Source organism: Oryzias melastigma, linkage group LG5, assembly GCF_002922805.2.
Source record: "Oryzias melastigma strain HK-1 linkage group LG5, ASM292280v2, whole genome shotgun sequence".
NCBI classification, from domain to species: domain Eukaryota; kingdom Metazoa; phylum Chordata; class Actinopteri; order Beloniformes; family Adrianichthyidae; genus Oryzias; species Oryzias melastigma.
This window is the reverse complement of record NC_050516.1, coordinates 21,987,860-22,008,647: the sequence shown is the minus strand read 5'-3', so window position 1 is coordinate 22,008,647 and position 20,788 is coordinate 21,987,860. Positions and strand designations below refer to the sequence as shown.

The 20,788-nt window shown below is 37.4% G+C and overlaps 3 protein-coding genes across 4 annotated transcripts in view; 1 reads left to right on the top strand and 2 right to left on the bottom strand.

Annotated features, from left to right (window-relative positions):
* The window catches only part of tspan2a (tetraspanin 2a), a 10,079-nt gene extending 905 nt beyond the window's left edge, over positions 1-9,174 (top strand). The window contains exons 2-8 of the mRNA XM_024271058.1: positions 1,151-1,253; positions 6,542-6,639; positions 6,906-6,980; positions 7,063-7,155; positions 7,232-7,303; positions 8,001-8,084; positions 8,188-9,174. Of these exons, the coding sequence (XP_024126826.1) occupies positions 1,151-1,253; positions 6,542-6,639; positions 6,906-6,980; positions 7,063-7,155; positions 7,232-7,303; positions 8,001-8,084; positions 8,188-8,253 (591 nt within the window). The 3' untranslated portion in view covers positions 8,254-9,174. The remainder of the gene's footprint in view (positions 1-1,150; positions 1,254-6,541; positions 6,640-6,905; positions 6,981-7,062; positions 7,156-7,231; positions 7,304-8,000; positions 8,085-8,187) is intronic.
* Positions 9,175-10,859: 1,685 nt separating this feature from the next.
* Positions 10,860-15,630, bottom strand: slc25a55a (solute carrier family 25 member 55a; the record flags this gene model as incomplete). Its single annotated transcript, XM_024270379.1, is given in 10 exon segments — positions 10,860-11,915; positions 12,002-12,077; positions 12,165-12,319; positions 12,420-12,615; positions 12,706-12,824; positions 12,909-12,999; positions 14,103-14,158; positions 14,412-14,537; positions 14,802-14,899; positions 15,508-15,630. Coding segments are annotated over 9 exon segments (999 nt in total). The 3' UTR covers positions 10,860-11,755.
* A 2,183-nt stretch (positions 15,631-17,813) lies between these two features.
* Positions 17,814-20,054, bottom strand: tshba (thyroid stimulating hormone subunit beta a). Of its 2 annotated transcripts, XM_024270385.2 has the most exons (3): positions 19,904-19,975; positions 19,640-19,837; positions 17,814-18,324 (listed from the first exon to the last, which is right to left on the bottom strand). In XM_024270385.2, the coding sequence occupies exons 2-3, from the start codon at positions 19,799-19,801 to the stop codon at positions 18,046-18,048; spliced, it is 441 nt and encodes a 146-aa protein (XP_024126153.1). In that variant the 5' UTR covers positions 19,802-19,837; positions 19,904-19,975; the 3' UTR covers positions 17,814-18,045. The 2 variants fall into 2 exon arrangements, with proteins under 2 accessions (XP_024126153.1, XP_024126154.1); XM_024270386.2 differs by having other exon boundaries at positions 19,640-20,054.
* Between the last annotated feature and the right edge of the window lie 734 nt (positions 20,055-20,788).

Below are 20,788 nucleotides of genomic sequence, written 5' to 3'. Positions count from 1 at the left end.
TTTTACTAGCAGGGTTGATCTGTTTTGGAAACACTATACAAGGTTCTGTTTGAACCCGAAATACACGATTACTTAAAGCCTGTGCACCTTTTTCTCTTTTTATTTTGACATAATAAGTCTCCAGAAGTTCAATTTATTTATTCATTTTTGCAGATGTTTTAAGCACTGTGTTTGCTAAAAGTTTTTAGGATTCAGTATTTATAAATTAAAATATATTTAAGTGATAAAGTCCTCTTGTACCAGCAGAAGAAATTGGGAGATTGGGATCCTACCAGTACCAACTTCAATTATAGAGTCTTTTAAGGCAGAACAAAAGAGCAGAAGTCTCCTTTTTTGGGTCAGGGTAAGGCTGAATCAAACAGTCATTTATGCTGCAGACTATTTTACTTTTCAGATAGTGACTACAGCTGTGTTTTACTGTTCAATGATACAGTATATATGGGTTTGAGAAGCTGCATTGACTCATCTGGGCTCTGTAAGACGATCTCTTGTGTCACCCAAACTGACAGCGGCCCCTTTGTGGAGCCGTTTTGGAGCTGAAAGCAGAGCTGTTGTGATCGGAGCCAAAGGAGGCGTACAGTGCACCGTCATTTTGGGCTGCGGAGCCAATCGGAGTTACATCATCCAAGACTCTGAGAGGCTGGCACAGCCTGTGTCTGAAACACACCGTGGGAGATGAACCTCCAGAGTTCAGGAGTCACGCAGACACATGAGGATACATGTCACGCTGCATTCAGGGGTTTTATGAGGTCATTGTCTGGATTATAGTCAATTACAATTAAAATAATCACAAAATTGAATTTATTTTTCAATTAGATTTGGTTTTACTTTAATCTTTTAAAAGTAAACTAATTTAAAATCAATTTGTGCTGTTAGTTGACTTGAAATATTTAGTCAACTCAACTAAAGAGATGCTGCATTAACATATTTGGCAGGAACCTGTTTGACATAAAGTGAAGAAGAAGCCACTTCACCCACAATACAAGAGCACCGCCTGCAGAATGTTAATTAACTGACACCATGGACAAAACAGGAAACAAAAAGAAAGTTCCTGCTGTGTTCCTGCTTTTCAACTGACAAAAATCCCAACAAAGTGTGTTTTAAAAGTGTGTTCCTGCATGTGCCAATTTTCCTGTCCATCAACCCTCAGGTTTCGGGCCTGTTGGTGCTGGCGGTAGGACTATGGCTCCGGTTTGACCCGAGCACAGTGCAACTTCTGACCGGTGATGGCGCCCCGGAGAACTACTTTTTAGGTATGTCACTTTTCCACGGCATCAAGCCTCAATTAGAGGATTTTAGTGTACTTAACCCATTTGGATTTATGATCTCATAAATATACAGAAATAGCAGAAATATGCTAGAGCTGGTCAATAGGCCTTTACAGACGAAAGGTCACAAAATGTGAGAACATTTGACGCAAATTCATCAATCATTAAACAAAAAGGGCAGGTTTAAAACGTTACAGTTAATGTTGAATTAATACGATTCACGTGGCCCGCCCCTTTTTTGCAGCGCAGTGAATTTGCTACTTGCCGCCTGCCTGAGCTTGGAACTAAAAGACTGGCGATCTGTCCAGAGTGTATCCCCGCCTTCGCCCAACGGTATAGCTGGGATGAGCTCTGGCAACTCTGGGGTCCCAGCAGGTTAAGGAAATGGATCAAAAGAATCTTGCCAAAGAGAAAAAATATGGCGCTCGAAAATTAATAGACGGAAGTCCCTCCCCCTGCCGGAGCCGGACGCAAAAGAACTTTATTTGCACCTGAAATCATTAGCTGGAAGCCCTCGACCCCAACCCCTCTTTGACATCCCGTAACGGCTTACGTGATCGCTGATTCACAGTTGAATCCAGTCGAGTCCATTGACTGTAGAAACAATAGACTTATAAGCCCCTCCCCTCTCGTGTTCCAAATAGGAAATGTCCGCTGGTTGCAAGAAGGCCAAAATTCCATAGACTTCCATTGAAAAAGAAAATATACATACAGTATATACTGTCAATGATCAAGTCTCTGAAAACGTCACGTGTCCAAAGCTGAGTTCCTGATTGGCAGATGTGATGTGGCGACCTGCCAAAATCTAGATATTTGAACTCTGGCCAAGTCGTGCTGCTGCTTGACCGCCACGCTCCCCCCGTTGCTCAAACCGTGTCACAGGACTTCAGATCGCCTCAGTTCACATCTGTGCCACTGACTTCACGTTGAAACTGGCCGCCTCCGCCGGGCGAATCGCAGTCGGTGTGAACGCAGTATAATGGAAATTTTGCTTACATGAGCAAAGTTAAAAGCAAACATGCAATATCAAGACAAACACACAACCACAGGAATGAAATCAGATTAGAATTTAAAAATATATACAGTATTAACCCATTTGGCCGGACCAATTCGTACCATTTTTGGTCCCCTGTTGGTCGTAGGTCCATAGAAAAAGGAAATGGACCAGTTAGGGCGGAGCTACTGTCGTCACACGATGAAATCCATTGTTGGTGCTAAGGTTTATACGAGGACAGAAAGCGTCCGACCAGCACTTTTACCGACTCAAGATCCAAGCTGAGAGTTTTTTCCTCTTTTCGACTGTTTTCTTCTTCGCCTATTGCAATCTTCTTTAAAAAAAAATATTCAGTATTTCCCCTTTATTTGTGGGGGTTAGGGACCGGAGACACGCCGAAACAATACAGAGAACCGCTGCAGTTACACCATTATGATACACAGCTATGTCATTGATAGTCGAAAACTCAATGGAAACACTCACTTGGATTGCCCGGACAGCCCTAAACAGAACGATTCACTCCGGACCGCTCAGTGGATACAAGGCATTTGTGACCCTTTCCTGCTGGAGGTTTTGAGTGGCAGTGACAATGAAATGTCATGTTAGTCTAAAAAATCTACAAAACACAGCATGATTTTACTAATTCTGGTTATTCCTAGCTGCTCGCTAACAGACTGAATCCCAAATATCTCTACGCCCTCCTGTTTCACATAAACCAATAAAATCATTTTTTATTTTTATTTTTTTTGTCTGATCCAGCCAGGTGGATTTAAATTAAGACTTAAACCGTGAGTAAACAGATGGAAGATTATTAACAGACACACAAGACAAAGCACCTCTAGTCTTCAGCGGGCGATACAATAGAGCCAGTCTCTCTTGCTCCGTGTAGGAGCAGACGATTAGAACGCAGCCTATTCTTGTAACTCCTGTTCAGATTGTGACTTTACTGCGGTGACTTCACTTCATCAGCTTTCTGCTGCGCTGCCATGGATCTGGTTCCCTCCGTCTACATGTACTACATTCACAGATCCTAAAATACCTGCCATGTTCTATGCAGAGTGTGTGCCCGGCATCGACTAAAGACAAGGAAATGTGTTTTTCAGATAAAACTGGGTGCAGAAATTATCTGCTTATGCAAACCATCCACTGCAGAACAAATGTGTGCATTCAGCTTCTTCAAATTCGCATGCAAATACTCCAAGAGTTATCAGTCAACGTTTAAGACTGTTTGGTAATGCAGGGCTTATGAACGCTACAGGTGTGTTTTCATACCAACTTTAGTCATGTAACTCTCCAAACTTCTCAAGAATAAAGCAGCTTTTTAACTTTCACAATGGCTAACTAGTATTTTTTCAATTCAAATCAACCAACATTTCATTTCTAATTTTAAAAAGTTGATACTTTTACCAGCAATTTCTGGATTCATGAAAACATTCCTTCTTTAAACTGTGAAATACCGCCTAAAAGTTGGCCAACACGAGCAGCTGTCTGTTTCTTTATCTCGATCGCTGGCATAGTTCTGAATAACGTCAACCACTAAGGATTTTTATACATGCAAAATCCACATTTGCTTAAAAGACTGGGGGTTTTATGTTAACATCTGAAGGCCTGACTTCAATCAACATGTCCTTTTGATGGTCTGACCTTTTGATTCTGACCCATAAATCCCAAATTACTCCATGTTGATGATAACTATGAAACATGTTGACATAAAAAATCAGATTTCCTTCTGATCTGATTCAGTGATTTTATACTTTTAGAACATTTTAAGTCCCTCTACGAAGATATTTTCATCTATTCTAAAAGCATTGTCAGTGAAACTTAAAGAAAACTGTTTCTAACATTTACAATTGTTGAATTTAAAAGTGTTATATTTTTTTGATTTAGCAAATTTTAATTATTTTACTGTTGGCAGAATAAAAGTTCCTTTCAAAATAAAATACAATATATATCAAATCTGTTGCAGCACATTTACTTAAACTAAGAATGAAAAATTAAAAGCAAAACATTGTGTCTTCGGTCACTTTTTCTTCATAAAAAACATTGGTTTAAATTCCTTTTTTTTTTAATTCAAAATGTATACATTAAATTCTTTGAAGAATGCATCTCTTATGTAATATGTGCTTTAAATTTATTATTTTAATAGTAGACTAAAGCTTTTGCCATCATTTTACTCAGTTATTTATTTGACATGTTAAATATCTAAACATAAATGTCAAAACTTAATAAACACTAAAACAAATGAATCAAAATAAAAAACATTATTTATTCAAATTATTTGCATGAGCCAAAGAGCCACAAAAGAGGAACAAAAAGAGCAGCACGTGGCTCCAGAGCCTCCGGTTGCAGACCCCTGTTCTAGGACATCGTTTCTACCATTTCCCATCATCCATCTGTTTACACTCTCTCCCCACTAGCTTACAGCCCCTCACAACCCCGACCCAATATTACCGGTGCAACAAAAATGGTGAGCAATAGTGGGGCTATCCAGCCGAACAGTTTTATACCAGATTCCAGCTCAGACAAGGAAAATTAAGACGTTAATGGATCTATTTTTCTGCAAGTGTATGCATGAGAATGGAGCAGAGCAGGGAGCCTTTTTTGTCTGCTCCCCATTCACAACAATTTTAATAAATAAACACTCTGGAATGCAATTTTAAGCTGAATTTTCTTTATATAGATATATATATATATATATTTGTCCTCTATCATGAGGGCAATGACACAAGAAGATGTTAAAAAAATGTTCATTGGAGTGGATCTTTGTGCAAATTAAGTAGATTATAGCGTGTAATAATGGGATATTTGCATGTTTTTTTTTTGATTTAGGCAGAAAAACGGGAAGGAAGTGGTCATATAAACTCTAACATATCTCATCTATGTCATGTTCATCACATATTTTTAAGGGATCCTAAAGAGTATTAGAAGAAGAACCACACAATTACTCTAAAATAACTCTCTAGGCAACGTACCCGAGCGCCGCTGCCTCCTTGTCGTCATGACTGAGAAACCAAACACACTAATCACACAATGAGGTGAAGCGTCAGCATTCCCGGTGTGATTTACTTTCCATTGTGTCATTGATTTGCTCTCTTGTCTCTCCCGCCATTAAGTTTGAATATAAAACAGAGACATAAAATTCTTCATCACAGGTGCCCACTCTTTTTTATTAACTTTATCGACAAAGACGGCTACATGAAAGCTAAAAAAACAACCAGTGATCAAGTGGTTGTTAAAATTAGGCAAAAAGATTTATTTCTGTGTGAGAATCTTTTAGTTTGAAATTACCTAAAAGCAGTGTTTTTCCGATCCCTTCAGGTCGGTCTATTCTCTGCCACAAGAAAACAACAGCTTGCATGGGCCCCATGTGGATTCATTAAATTACTGCAGCGGTTGCTGTCTGTGTCACTGATTAGGCCCCTAGCAATAGACCTCAGGGAGCAGTGCGGTGTACAGTTACATTGTGCTGGGCGCCGTGGCGAGAGGCGGCGGTGGAGGTGACGTCACTTTTGTGGAGCTAACACGGTTCCTTTTTGCAGCAATTAGTTATTGCATGAAGCTTTTATTGCATTTGAAGGTCTGCAAAAGAAAAAAAATCAACAACAACAAAAAGAGCAATCTTTAAGTGGACGCTGCGCTGAGAAATGGAAGCAGGCTTCATTAGTTATTGTACTAATTTGATTATGATTCACCCCAGACTGATCATGCTTCAGAGAGCAGGTCTATTAAAGGCATTTGATGGTTTCCTGATGAGGAAGGAAGTCTGTTTTGTTCTGCCGGTAATTTCATTTCTTCCCATTTTTTTTCTAACTGCAAAAAAAAAAAAAAAAAAAGAGAGAGAGAAAAAGAAAATTTTGAGAATCACTTTGCAGATAAATAAAAATCTAAAAATATGTTCAACCCCTTTTTCCCCTCTTCTATTAGACATGGAACAGAGACCCTCAGTGATTTGTCCTGAAAGCGTTGCCTTTCAGGAAAAAGAAGTAGGCTGTTAATCAAATTGCGATCTATGTGGAGCAGCTCTGGTGTTTTGGACTGCTGATCCACCTACTTGCTCGGCTGTCACTCAAACACAACAAATGGTCTCATAGAAATAGTGGCTCACCTAAAGACAAGAAAACACTTGATTATGCTGCCCCCTACTGCTGAATATGCGAACTGCAAGCATGTGATCCCCTTTATTTCTCTGGTGGTCTCCTGAAATCATTCAATGGTCTTTACATTTTTTCTTTTTTGCTATTTATTTATTGAAATTCACATTAGCTGTGTTCCTCCACAGCTGTGTACATCCTTCTCGCTGCAGGAGGGCTAATGATAATCGTTGGGTTCTTTGGTTGTTTTGGAGCCATACGAGAATCTCAGTGTCTTCTTGCCTCGGTGGGTATTTAAAAGTATTTTATTGCTCTTTTATTTTATACAGTCTCTTTAATGCATGTAACTGAGTCAATTTAAACGATAAAAATGTGTGTATTGTGGGAAAACAGTATAATTATTGCTATTTTTTCTGATTTCAAATGTGCAAATACTTAAAGTCTCAACACAATATTGTCTTCTCATTTAAGAGAAATGCAAATAATTTAGAATGAATTCAATAATGCAAACACTTGTAAAGTTCATGAACCACCTTTGGTTTTGTTTTATAGTTCTTCACTTGCCTCCTGATAATCTTTGGAGCTGAGATCACGGCTGGAGTTTTTGGATTCCTGAACAAAGAAGTGGTAAAGTTATTCATTGACTCTTCATTGAAACACAAAGCAAGGAAATGGAGTCTTACTTTTTATTTTTTTAAATTTCCATTAGATTTCAGAGGAAGTCCAAAACTTCTACACCAGCTCCATTGCCGGAGACAACAATTCCAACGGCACGGCAGTCGCTGCCATTTATCACAAAGCTGTGAGTTCAGCCGGGTTTGTGTATCTTCTTCAGCAGTGCAACTATGTTACTGTTTTTTTTTTTTTTGTACTGACAGCTGAATTGCTGTGGAACTTCTAGCGAGGGAATGTCTAGCTCCCTTTGTGAAAATGAGCCCGCAGACACCCAGGTAAACCGCTTTGACTGCTATGTATGGTGGCCCAGAAGTGCAAATCACACAATAAATCGCTCAATGCAAAAACCTTATAAAGATTAAAAAAAATAATAATAATGAAAAAACAACATTGCATTTTAGAAATCAAAATAAATTCCTGAAAACAGAGCAAAAAGGAAACAAAAATAAAAATGAAAAGAAAAGCAATTTAATGAAATACAAAACAAAACACATTAAGAAACTGTAAAAGGTTTCTTAATGTCAAAGTTTGACAGGTAACTCCACCCCAGTGACAATCAGCTGTTTATACACACTCAACCACTTATTGACGACGGGACGTCTCTATCAAATCATCAGGTATGTTTTAAAAATGTCTGATAACAAAAGAAGTAGAATCTATGAATACTATAGACACTAGGAACTTGATCGCATTAATTTATCTTTTTTGTTTCATTTTTTTAATATTTTCTTTTGATTTCTGGAAATTACTTTTTGTTTTTTGAAACATTTTGTTTCTTTTTTGTAAATGTTGTTTTGATTTCTAAAATATATTGTTGTTTATTGGTGTTTGTTTTAGCATTGAGTGATTTGTTGGTATGATTTGCACCGTAGCTGTTAGACCTCATGTCCACAAGGTGGCAGTATATTCTACATATTCTACATATTCTATCTCTCCTTGAGCCTGAACACTTCTTTTGTCCTCTTTGTTTAGGACTGCCAGAAGGCAATATCAGACTTCTTCAATGAAAAGCTGTACATCATCGGCTATATTGGCATTGGTACTGCTGGAGTAATGGTATATATATTTATATTTTCATTATTTTTTATTTATTTATTATTACTATTCCAGTTTTACTGTGAAATGTTATAACCTTTGAGGTTTAATCTTCTTTTTTCAGATCATCGGGATGATCTTCAGTATGGTCCTATGCTGTGCCATCAGAAACAGCAGGGAGGTGATATAGATGCTGATCTCATCCTCCCCGTCTACACACCTACCCGACTACCACCGCCCTCCTCCAACCCCCTCATAATCAATGCGTCCGCTAGAGGAGGAGAACACCAAAGTTACATTTCAACAGCATCCACGCCCACATTTCACTGATGAGGAGTTTGGCCAGACACGACACGCTGGATCCGTTTTTCCTCACGTCTTTCTCGCCGTTCTCACAAACAGATCCACATCGGCCCTTTTCTCCCAAAAACAGGCTCTACTTTTATCACGGCTCCGCAACATTCCTTTCTGTTTAACATCCTTTTGTGAAACCGCTGGTGCTCTGCAGAGGTTTTGCAGACTGTAGCTACATCTCAGTACATGAAGCCGACTTTGACACAGGAATGTTGTGACTGAGAAGTATTGCTGTAAATATGAACGTCGTGTTCACATCTGCTGTTAACATTATTTATTCTGTGTGCTTTGTTGCCGTCTTAGGCTAACCGGGTCATCAGTTGTGTGCTTCAGTGTTTGGAGGACTAGCCTTTGCAGAGTCAGTTTTATGAGCATGTGCCTACAGGGAAGCCTTCAGCTTCCCAACTATTAGCCAATTTCCTCCCAGTTTCTAGACGATGACTATGCTTGCTCCCCGCTTTCACTACCAAATATTTCTACCGTAAAGCACAATAGAAGGCATTTAGAAATCATATCAACCCAAAGGGTTAGAAAGGTCCGATGACAAACTGCTTCTTTTGTAAATCGCAAGAAAGATCACTAACTCTGCGCTGAGCTCTTTTGGAGCTTTTTTTTAAAACTATAACAACCAGCTAGTTTGCATTTTGTGTGAGTTATTTTAGATGTAAATGTTGGTGTGCCAATGACATGTGAAGTATAGGGTAATATAGCTGATGTCATACATGTTAACTGAAATAAAACGTCTGGGTGCTTTTGACTATGCTTTTTTTTTCATTTTTAAAGTATGGGAAATTTGTTGTCTATATTTGACCCATCCCCTGGGGGAGCGGTGAGCTGCAGACACAGCTGCACTCAGGAACCATTTGGTGGTTTTAACCCTTAAATCTAACCCCTTAATACTGAGTGTCACACAGGAAGGCACTGGGTTTTACAGTCCTAACTCAGTCTGGATTTGAACTCATCAGCTTCCAGTCTCAGGTCAGACACTCTACCACAAGGCCACAAGCTCGTTTGTTCTTGGATGTCAAGTTTTTTTCTATTTTTTTAAAACCAAAAGATGAGTAGAAAAATATAAGCATGTGAAACGTCTGTCAGCAACAGATAAAATACTGAAGTAAACTGCTGCAAATGTCAAGTTTTGCATAAGTTACATTATAATATTACTGCAATAACCCCAGCAGTACAACTTTCAAAATTCTACAAAATCTTTGAAAGTTCATCAGAATGTTGTGAACTAAATCCTATTTACTGCTTTGTACAATTGAAATTACTTAAATAATCTTATTTTTTAAACTTTATTAAAAAATCAAATGAGTTTTGGATTTTAAAAGGCATCAGATTTTCAGATGGTTCTTTCAGTAAGCAATGTAACTTTAGCTCCCAACTTAGACATTTTTTGTTTGTTTGTTTGTTTATTATTTAAAAGCTGAAGCCTTTTATTAGGTTAAAAAATGACATTTTTCTATCAGAGATTAGTGCATCTTAAGTCCTGAACCTGAATGTTGGACCTTAAAGTTTACAAAAGGTTTGAGGCTGTTTGGTTACCATGTTGCATCAGCCGATGTTAAAACAGGTTCTGACAGGGCAGCGCTTCTGTCCCAGCATGCAACATAAACTAAGAAATTCTGCTGCGGTAAAAAACTTGTTATGATTGACAGAAGCTTTTCCTTTAAGCATCACAAGCCTTAACACATTCAGGTTAGTTTGAGAAATATATTTCCATCGTTTAACTCCCTTTCAAGGACAGATCGGGTCATGTACACCATGGGTCTGCAACCTGAGGCCCCAGGGCCACATCTGGCATTTAGATGGTGCATCAAGCAAAAAAAAAAAAAAAATTGTCAGATAAGTCAAACTTTATTCAAACAGTTGAAGCAGAATATTCATTATTACTCAAGGCTCCTGCTACACAAGCCACAATGCTCCAGAGTTGTACTAAAACCTTTACACAAAGTCTTTTGTGCCACAGAATACCAATTTGAGGCCAGTAAGGACAACCAGATGCTGGATTATAAAGGCTGACTTTATTTTATTTAATGGGTTTTAGTGTACCACATGCTCCAAAAAATCCATTAATAGCCACATAATTAACTCTTATTTAATTTAGCTAATTAGATTTACAAAAATCTGGCTGAGATGCACCAACAATAGCAAAACTCAACTCATTCATCACTAGCATTACATTACCTATATTTGCTGCATTAAGATGATCTTAAAAGCTCTTTTATTTTGAAAAGAAATCGGTCAAAAGTTAACTATTTAATATTCATGAAAAAAGGCAAATTTTCTTTGCTTTTTTATGCCATAAAACAAAAGTTAATATTTATAATAGTAACAATAAGAAATACAAAGGAGTGTCTTGATTCTCCTGGTGTTTAAGGTTGCAAACCCCAAATCTACACAGAGAACGTAGCCGAGGGGGGAATTAAAATAAAGAAAGAGGTCAGTCAATAACTGATTTAATGTGTTGTGAGCAATGTAGCAAATGTTACTACAGAACAGTATTCAGGTTTGTTTCACATTAATAGGATTCAAACATGGGAGGCCCAGACTGCTGAAGGAGAACTCACTCTGCAACCACATAAACCATCAAATGTGGTCCATGCTGTACAACATACAACACAAAAATAATAAGCATTTCATTTCACAATGAAATATAAACATGAATTTGCAGAAAATATCTAAAAGTAGCATTCTTCGGCTCACAAATTTCTATTTTAGAAATAAAATAAAAATAAGTTTCAGTAAACCAAGTAACAGGATGCTGGAGTTTCCACAATCTATCAGATATGAACACTTTTTTTAACTGGTAATGTACACAAGTAATTAAAAATAAAACTAACTTTACAGGTAACTCTGGAAAAAGTACATCTTAGTTCCAGATATATTTATAATAATAATAATAATTAAAAAAAACTAGAGAGACGGTAATGAGATTCAAATATCAAAAATACAGTTTCAAGAATTTTAGGCTTTTGAAATCAGAACTAGCACACATTCAAATACAATATGAAATATGTATATGTAAATATGTAAAAAAGAAAAAGAATAATTCAGCATCCATTTCCTCAGACGGAAACTTTAAAAAAACTGTTTGGGGAACAAAAGCTTAACACTGTAACCGAGTCCCCAACACAGGAAGGCCAACAGTTTCAAGTGCAAACGACGGCCTCAGCCAAGTCAGTTCAATCACAAAAATGTGCAACATGGACTCCACAGTCATCAAACGATGGGTCCTTGCATCCTAAAGTCTTCATCTGGATGTTTTTGACGTAAACTGATTGTAGCTGCCAGTTGTCCCGCCAGGTCCCGTGCGCGGCGCGTCAGCAGGTTTGGTCTCATGCAGACAGCAGGCTTAGAGGTGTGTTGTTCAGAACGTATTCACCAACGCCAACAAAGTACATGACTTGTGCAATTCCGAACAGCGGCGCGATGACCAGAGCGCGGCAGCCCGCACCTTTCAGGAATGCAGAGGGCCCCTCCTTTCGCATTATTTTGCTGTTGAGACAGGGGGAGGTGGGGGCTTTATTTATATACACACACAAAAGGAAAACTATGTAACCAACACAGAAGTAATGGCATACCTTATACAATCCATCACTCCGCTGTAAGTTTCCTCAATGGTACCTTTGTTCAGAGACTGCAGTCTGGTTTTCACAACTGAAAAAAGGAATAAAAACATTTTTAACAATTGAGCGCCCCCATTCATCCTGAAATACCATTGAACTAATGGCCTGAAAACATTACCATCACAGGGGTTGACGGCCACGGCGGCAGTCGACCCGGCCGCACAGCCGGAGAGGAATGCCCAGTAGAAAGGCGATGACTCATCCCGACTGGGTTTGCCCAGTTTGTTCAGATTAGCAAACAAAGGAAAGTAAACAATAGAAAAAGGAACATCCCTGGAAGAAATGCAAAAAATGTTATTTTAGACTGGATGCAAATGAACAAAAACAGACAAGCTTGAATTCACTTCAGTGAAAAAGTGGAAATTGTTCTTACCTCATGAGAGTGGCCCCCAGGCCTCTGTAGAGGCCTTGGATGCCCTGTGTTCGGATGAGATCCCTTGCGATCTGCGTGGCAGATACTGCCCTCGGAGCAGACACCACATTTCCAGAGTTGTAGGAACGACTGAGAACGGCGTTTGTTGCCACCAGCTTTGTTGGAGTCATCACGATTGGTTTTTGCTGTTGAGCCGCTTTGGAATAAATAAGCATATTGTGAAACTTTAGGTGGAAGTTTCAAAATCTCACTGAACCACGTAATAAAAAGTCAGAGGTGCTCTTACCTAGCCTGCCTGCGTCCTGTAACTGAATCTTCAGCATTTCCATGGGGGTAGTAACAATAACCTGGCACATTCCCGCACCACACCCTGCCAGCATTTCTTTGAACACCGTCAGCCCCTTTCTGTCAACATGAGGATGTTTTAGGATTATTTACTACCAACACAACACTCCTACTTTTTAGGAACAGCTTAGTGACTTCTCTTACCCATCCTTTGCGAGGTGATGTCGAAACAGGTCGTTAGCAGCCAGCTTGATGGCCTTCTCTGGGGTGACCAGCGTCAAGTTTACCGCGGCACCTGAGAACAACAAATGGTTACAGTTAGCAACAAGGTCATAATTATTCAAAACCTTAACAACAACAACAACAACAAAAAAACATTTGACACTTTATTACAACATAATAACAATAGTCAACTGAGTAGCTAATTTAAAGGACAAGACAAATACTCAATTTAAAGCAGTTTCAGTAATAATGGCTTAGGATTATAGCAAATAAAACAGAAAAAGATGAGAGAAAGGGAACAAGCCAAACAAGACAGATCTAGGGAGGACATTCAGTGAAAATATTCACGCCAAGTTTATGATTGAGTCAGTGTACACTAGCAAGGCCCACTTTATAAAGAACATATGATAAATGTCTATTGAAGTTAATGAGAACAAAAAAAATAAAAATAAAATGAAGAAGAGGGATGAAGAAGGTTAGTGAGGACAGACCAACTTGTTCTATAGACTGTGTGAGCAGACTTTGAGGAGTCTTACAAACTCATCTCTTGGGCCGTTTCATTTTTTAACTACATCACAACAGACTAATTTGCAAAAACCACACAAAGCCTGCAGGAGCACAAGCCATAGTTGTGGGGAAACATGACAAGTTGACAGAAAAAGAACAGGACAGCAGTCGTTATTGACAAGAAATCAGAAAACAGAAACAGGATGGCAAAACAAAAAACATGTGCCTATAGTTTGAATAGAGCAATATTGTAAGAACCATTAAATGATTTGCCTCCAGCGTGGCTGCGCCTTATCGGCTAGCCTGCATTATCCCAGGGGACCCAAGTCTGTAATATGAAAAACACAGATGCAACAACAGCATTCCTCATAAAAGAGAGACCACAACTTGTGGTCACCATTGTGTGTAGGTTTAAACCTGTCCTTAACCAACAAACAAACATCACCAGTCTTTCAAATGAACAAAAGCTTCACTCAATTAAACTTGAAAGGTTATAGTGACTTTAGATGTGTAGCCTTAACTTACAATTTGTAACAGAACAAAATGGTCAGTAAGGATTAGAATGTACCCAATAGTGATGGCAAAAATTAATGAATCTTTTCCTACTTACAGAATAGCATTTTTTTCTGCTAAAAACAGACAAATATTCAAATCTTTGAAAAATCTTACCTCTGTACATTCCAAAGTATCCCTCTGATCGAACTGTCTTGACAAGGCAGTCCATCCTAGAAAACAAAAACACAAAGAAACAAATGATTAAAAACAAAGTGACACTGGTAAGGGTTAACAGGGAGGGACACCAGCGAATCGTCATAATCCAAGTCAGGAATGTCCTCCTAAATCCATACGCTGACAACATTCATGCGTCACTAAAGACTTACGGATTAAACAAGGTCATAGTAGCTACAAAGTCAAAAGAGAGTGGGCCAGTGGAGTGCTGCCAAGTCTGTCACTCAGGAGACACTTAGAAATACTTACATGTTCTTGTAGATCTGCTGTCCTGGTCTCTGGTTCTGCAATCTGGTCTTTGCCAAGTCAATGGGAAAGACGCAGGTGACCCCAACAATGCCGGCGATGCCGCCATTGATGAGTTTAGCTGGGAGGCTATAGAGACAAAAAATAGGTTTTATTATTTAGAATACAAATACTAACAATAAGGTTTGAATTGTAATTGTATCTATTGATTATTTCTAAAAAGTCTGAGACATTGGGAATAAGTATACAACTTTTTGATTTTATATTTACACAAAATATACATAAATTTGGTTCTAGAAACTTAAAATGCCCCCTAATGTTTTTTTTTTCTTTTTTTATTACTATTATTCATTAATATTGATAATAAAACAACAGATAAATGAAATGACTTACCTGATTTGCTGCTGAGACATGGTGGCTTTGACACAACTGAAGGCAAGTGGATAAAATATCAAATAGTTTTTGGTTCTGGCGTTTTTCTCCGATCAGTCCTACAGAATGAAAAGTAAGATAAGCAGTCAGAAGAAACTCCTCCGTACGTTTCCCGGAACGCAGACGTTTGTATACAGAGCGTCTCATCCACTGCACAGCCGCTTATGTACTTAGCGGTCACGAGGAGATGACGCGGCCACATCCTTTCAATGGCATTTGGAGTGGGCGTGTCCTTCAGTAGATAACCACTCCCGCACAAGTTCCCAGAAATCTGATACCCATCTCGCGCTTCTAAATATAAGGGCGTTAACGTAGATTAACTTTGTACTAAAGTTTCGTTAAACACAGGATCGTGTTTGCAAATATAGCATTAAACATGAAATTTTGGACAAATATGCTCAATTTGAACCAACTTTTTTTTTTGTTTTGTTTCTCTACAAACAAAAAGTGTTTAACTGTTTAAAGTATTCTGAAAACGTACAATATTGCTAAAAACGCCTTGGGCATGAGACATTTCCAAAAACGGTTGGCTAGTGTGTGGGCGGTGAAAACTGAGACACCCATTCATAGCAGTTGCTGTTAACAAAGGCAGCAGGAAGCCAAAAAGATTCACCAAAACTAGCTTAACTTTAAATAATCACAAACAAAACTGTATTATTTTACTCACCGGAAAATGTCTTCTTTGTTTAAATTTGTAGCTACGAAAAATTGTTAAATCTATGATATATTGTCCGAACTCTCACCGTGAGTCTGGGTAGAAATGAATGAAAAACGACTGGAAATTTCCATTGGGTTTTAAACAAGAGGCGATGCTATCACCAGTGGCGACCAATAAGAAATTCCGTTTTCTCGAAGCTGATTGGATAATAATCCACAGGCCATTGCTCGGATTTGAGAAAAGGCATGTCAATCATTTTGCTCTTCCAATCACGTAGATACCAGGAAGTTGAACGTAAACCAGTTTTGTTCCGGGAGCTCATTTTTCAGTCCATGTGAAGATTTGTAAATGAAAAGAAAATATTAGTCATCTGCCGTCTTTAAAAAGAAGATTAAGTTAACTCTACTTTTAGGTGGTTTTAATCCTTTTGAAATGTTGTGGATTTAAGCCCACTGTTGTTTATTTAATCCTCAAAAGGAACATTCTATTCCATTCTATTCTGGAACATTCTATTATGAAGGTTAGGGTTTTTAGCTAGGGTTTTATCTCAAAGCGCTTTTAAAAAACAAAACACATTTAAAGCAATGTTTTATTGTTCTCTGTATTACTTGTACACTACACATGTATCAGATTGCAACATCTTCTAAAGATAACTTTTTTCGTAAACATTTTTGCATAAAAAATCGAGGGTTTTTTTCTTACAAAAGGGAATTTGTTATCACAACTTTTTCCAACCTCTGGTTTTTAAATATTTTAGTGCGTTTCTTTTTACTGCAACTTTAAAATCAAAGCATTTTAATTTTCTGTGGTTTTAGTTGAAGAACAGCTGTTTTTGAGAGTATAATCTTCCTGATGAACGGGTTCTCACATTTCGCCGTTTGCAGCTCCGTTGAACCTATAATACTGCTCCGAACAGACAACAGATTCCTTTGTTTTTCATTAGCATGTCTTCTCAGTTAAATAAGAAAAACATTTTTTCTAGAAAAATGTCAGCTAAGTGATCTGGAAAGTTACACATGATGACTAAAGACAGATAGCTGTACATGTATGTGTTTTAAACACATTCCAAAGGATTAAGAATTGAATGCCTGCATAGTTTTCTGGTGACCAGAGGCAAAAATGGGTGGTACCCCTCTCACAAGTTTGGGAGAGGCAGAATGCATTCCTTTTTAGGTAATATTTTGTATATTTTTTAAAAAAGTAAGTAAAAATTGGATGATATATGCTAACATTAGTGAAACTGACATGATAATTTAAAATGTAGGGAATGGCATATGACAAAAGGAAAAACTTTGAACTTTAAAATTAACTTTAAAGCAAACAAATAAACAAAAAAACCTGAAAACAAATAAAACAATTTTTTAAAATAAAATTTGGGGTGATTTTGTAACTGGCTTGATGACATAATGCTTTTTGATCTATGCTTTCTATGGGGGTGGGGGGGGGTGGCTTAAGGTTTCATAACCACATTTTAAGCATCCTTTACTATTTGTATTCCCTATTTATTGTGTATTTTTGATTATTAAATAGATCATTGTTTACATTTGTAGGTTTTTTTTTGTCTATTTAACATCCCCACTTAAATGTCAGACATTATAAGTAAACTCTTGTTACTGTCTCGTGACAAAGGCATAAATGAGCTAATGAAATACTATAGTACTTTATGAAAATATCAGCTGACTGCCTGCATGGTGTCAGTTTCCAAGGGGTTTAACAAGGTCAAGTTATATATGCGTGTTCATGACAGCAACTTCTAAACCAGTTTAACGCCTATATTTTCCCACAAGATAAGTTTACAACTTTTCTATCCTACTTTAGTTCGACCAAAGTCGGTCAAAATATGAAAGCCTGCTGACCAACATGTGAGACAAAAACCAACAAATACCACATTACATGTAAGAACAGAGGAGAATGTAAAATTATGAAAGATCAATGTCAAGGGAGTCATTTTTTCTGACTAAAATACCAGGCTATTAATACTTGCAGCTGTCCTCCTGAACTCCCGTTGTGGACAGAAATGATTCACATTAATAATTAATAAAATTAGAGGAGATACAGTTAAAGAAAAAAAAAAAATCAGAAAATGAATCAGGTCTTCAAACAATGCGTCAATTCTTTTTTGGTTTAACCCCCTCCCCTGACAACCAGGTTTAAAAAAAGTGTTTTGTCAACAATCATGTTCTTTCCAGAATGACTTGGAAACCAAATATAGCAGCAAGAGGTGACATTGTGTGAGTAACACTGGATTAAGGTTTGCATGTAGTAAATAAACAGCACAGGATGTGATTAAGTCAAGAAGCGCTCAGTCAAGGGGCTATTTTGATGCTGCATGTTTAATTATGTTGGATTCAAAGGAGAATAGAAGATATAAGAATTCATCACATGGTCATCCGAGATGCTAAATTGCTGGATTTTCACATAAGACAAAAAAAAATAGTTGTAAAAGCATATACATTGCAAGTCTCTGTTAAAAGTTTTTTCTGTCATTTCTCAAGAAGTTATTGTAATTTTCCAAGAACAACAACTTGAAAAAGAGAACCAAAAGAGTCAAAACAGGATCATGTAGGTGCTCTGGCCTGGATATGAGTGGAGAAGTCGAACTGGTTTGGTGCACCTCCCTCCACCCGTGCTGGCCCTATGCGTGCACTCGTCGCTGTCAGTCCTGCAGGCACCACAGTGGCAGCTGAGAGCCACGGGGTAGGTAAAAACAGGATTGGACTCAAGGGGACAGCCGGGCAGGATAGCTGAGCGGTATTCCACTTTATCATATGTACAGCCTCTCTGGATAAGGAAGCGGGGACCAAATATGTCCCTCATGTTGCTGTCCTGCAAGACAACCAAAAGAGATAAATAACAATTTACATAAATGCCGAATAAGAGAGACTCATTTCCATTTGGTAGTTTAGAGGCTGCATTTCCAATATCACATAATAGAAATGTAGGTTAGTATGTTACTTTATTAGTTAATGAAAGTCTAATCAATGTATGTAATTTTTTCTTCTTCACTTTATTTGGATTAAAGACCCGCTGTAATGAAAACTGTGATGTTTATAACATGTTCTTGTTGCATGTATAACATAATTTGAGATTAAAAGTGCATTTTTGACTATTTCATTGTTCAAACCGTTTCGGATCAGGATCAGATGAAAACCCGTGGTTTGAAAAACCTTTTCCTTATCTGAACTGCCATCTGGCACAAAACTGTACGGCTGGATAGCTCTGAACTTCCGGGCCAACAGTTCCGCCCTCAACCAAGAAGTGAATTTCTGATGAACTCCTGCTGCACTGCAGGAAATATTTCTTAAAACATGAGTTTAGACAAAAACTGCACAATCATAATTAAAAGAACATGCAGAAGCATGTTACAAGAGAAAAATATACTTGGAGTGGGACTTTAAGGACAAAAATGGAACATTTTAACAGTAAGGACAGGAGGACAATGTACGAATATAAAAATATGTAACTTCATATCAATACAATTTGGTGTTATTTCATGATCAGAGAAACATGCATATACTGTATATTCAAGGGGATGCATTTATTTTTTTTTAATATTTTTAAATTTCTATTTATTATTTGTATTTTAAATTTCTGTTTTACATGAGCAATTTTTTAATGACACTGTGTTTGCTGGACTACTTACTTACTTGAAAGACAAAAATGAAAGAGCTGCAAAAATTAACAAATTTGTCAGTGGTCCAAAATTTAAAAGGAGCTCTAATTTCTTTCAGGTTTGCAAATGCTGGTATAACAGACAAAAAGGTGATATTTGAAATAATAAAAGGCATTACCTCAAGAAAGAAAAAAAAAAACCACATTTTAAATTTAGCCACAAAAAGCAAAAAGGGGACTGTTGATCACTGAGAGCTATTGCCTATTTTGTAAAGATTCAACAAAATTCATATTTGCTTCTCTTACATATCAAAGGAAAACTGCAAATTGTCTGTTTACTGGTAAATCAGTCTAAAAATACAAAATAAAATCTCCTATTCTCTATAAAATCCCATTAACAAAGTTTTCTAATATTCTCACAGTGGTTAATATTGACTGTGAGCTTTAACACCTTCCTAAAAATGTGTATTTGCAAAGACATCACAAAGCTTTCTTTGGTTTGATAAAGGATAATGACATACATACATACCCTTGAGTAGCAAAAGCCTGTGCAGATGGTGGTGTTGACTGCCACACAGTAGTCGCATTCGGGCTTCTCCACATATAGTGTAAAGTCAGTGGGTAAACACATTGGCATTACTGGAGACAGCAGCAGTAAAAGCCCCCAAAAGGGAAATGATGATGTATTCATCTTAAAAGATGGGTCTGCTTTGATTCAATTTTGGTCCTGAAAAGATTAAAAACAACATTAAATAGAGAATTTAAATAAAAAATTACAAAATCAAAGATTCACCTGTTTAAATGTATCTTTAGCTTGCAGACCTGTTGACTGTGAGTCTGAGGCTAAACAGTATTTATTTGAACAAAGCATTAACCCCCCCTCAGTCCGAGCTACATGTTATCTTCAATCTGTGACGAAAAAGGTCCTCAGTCCATTAGCTAAATTACATGAATAAGTTTGATGAACTTTATATGATGAACGACAATGAAATAAACATTGAAATCTGCCAAAGGGAGTCAAGTCATTTTCCACTAGATGTCACAAAAAACAGCAAAAAGGAAGAAAAATAACTAACTTCCTCCTTGAAACTATGCATGTTTTAAAAGGAGAAAATAAAATTTTAACTTATATTGCCTTTTCCAAAACAAACACATCTCTGTGTCATTTGATTAAATATTAACCAGGACCTCTTTAACTGTGATAGACTTAAAAACATGTTCGGGACTTATCCATCATTCAGCCGATGACAGGTGGGGTAGGTCTCAGCAGACCTTCCTGACCCTGAAATGTGTGCATGAGTGAACGAAACTTCTAAAGATGCAGAAAATTCTGTGAATGTGTAAGTGTGTGTTCAAAGAAGGCCTTGTACGTTCTTGGTTAAAAATGAACAAGAATGTCAGCAGTATTGAGAAGGAGTCAAAACAAACCATTATGCCTCACACTTGTCCTGAACACTCACAAACATTTAGAACGACTTTATCTGATTTAGGTTGCAGATGGCACGATAATTATTCAGTCAGCTGTAAACTTGCTAACAACAGAAAAAAAAACCTTAAAAAAAGAAAAAATGATCAATTGCAATATTTATATCAGGAGTCTGCAACCTGCGGCTCTTTTATCCCTCCATTGTGGCTCTTTGGTTAAAATAAAATGTTTTTTTTTTTTTTTTTTTTTTTT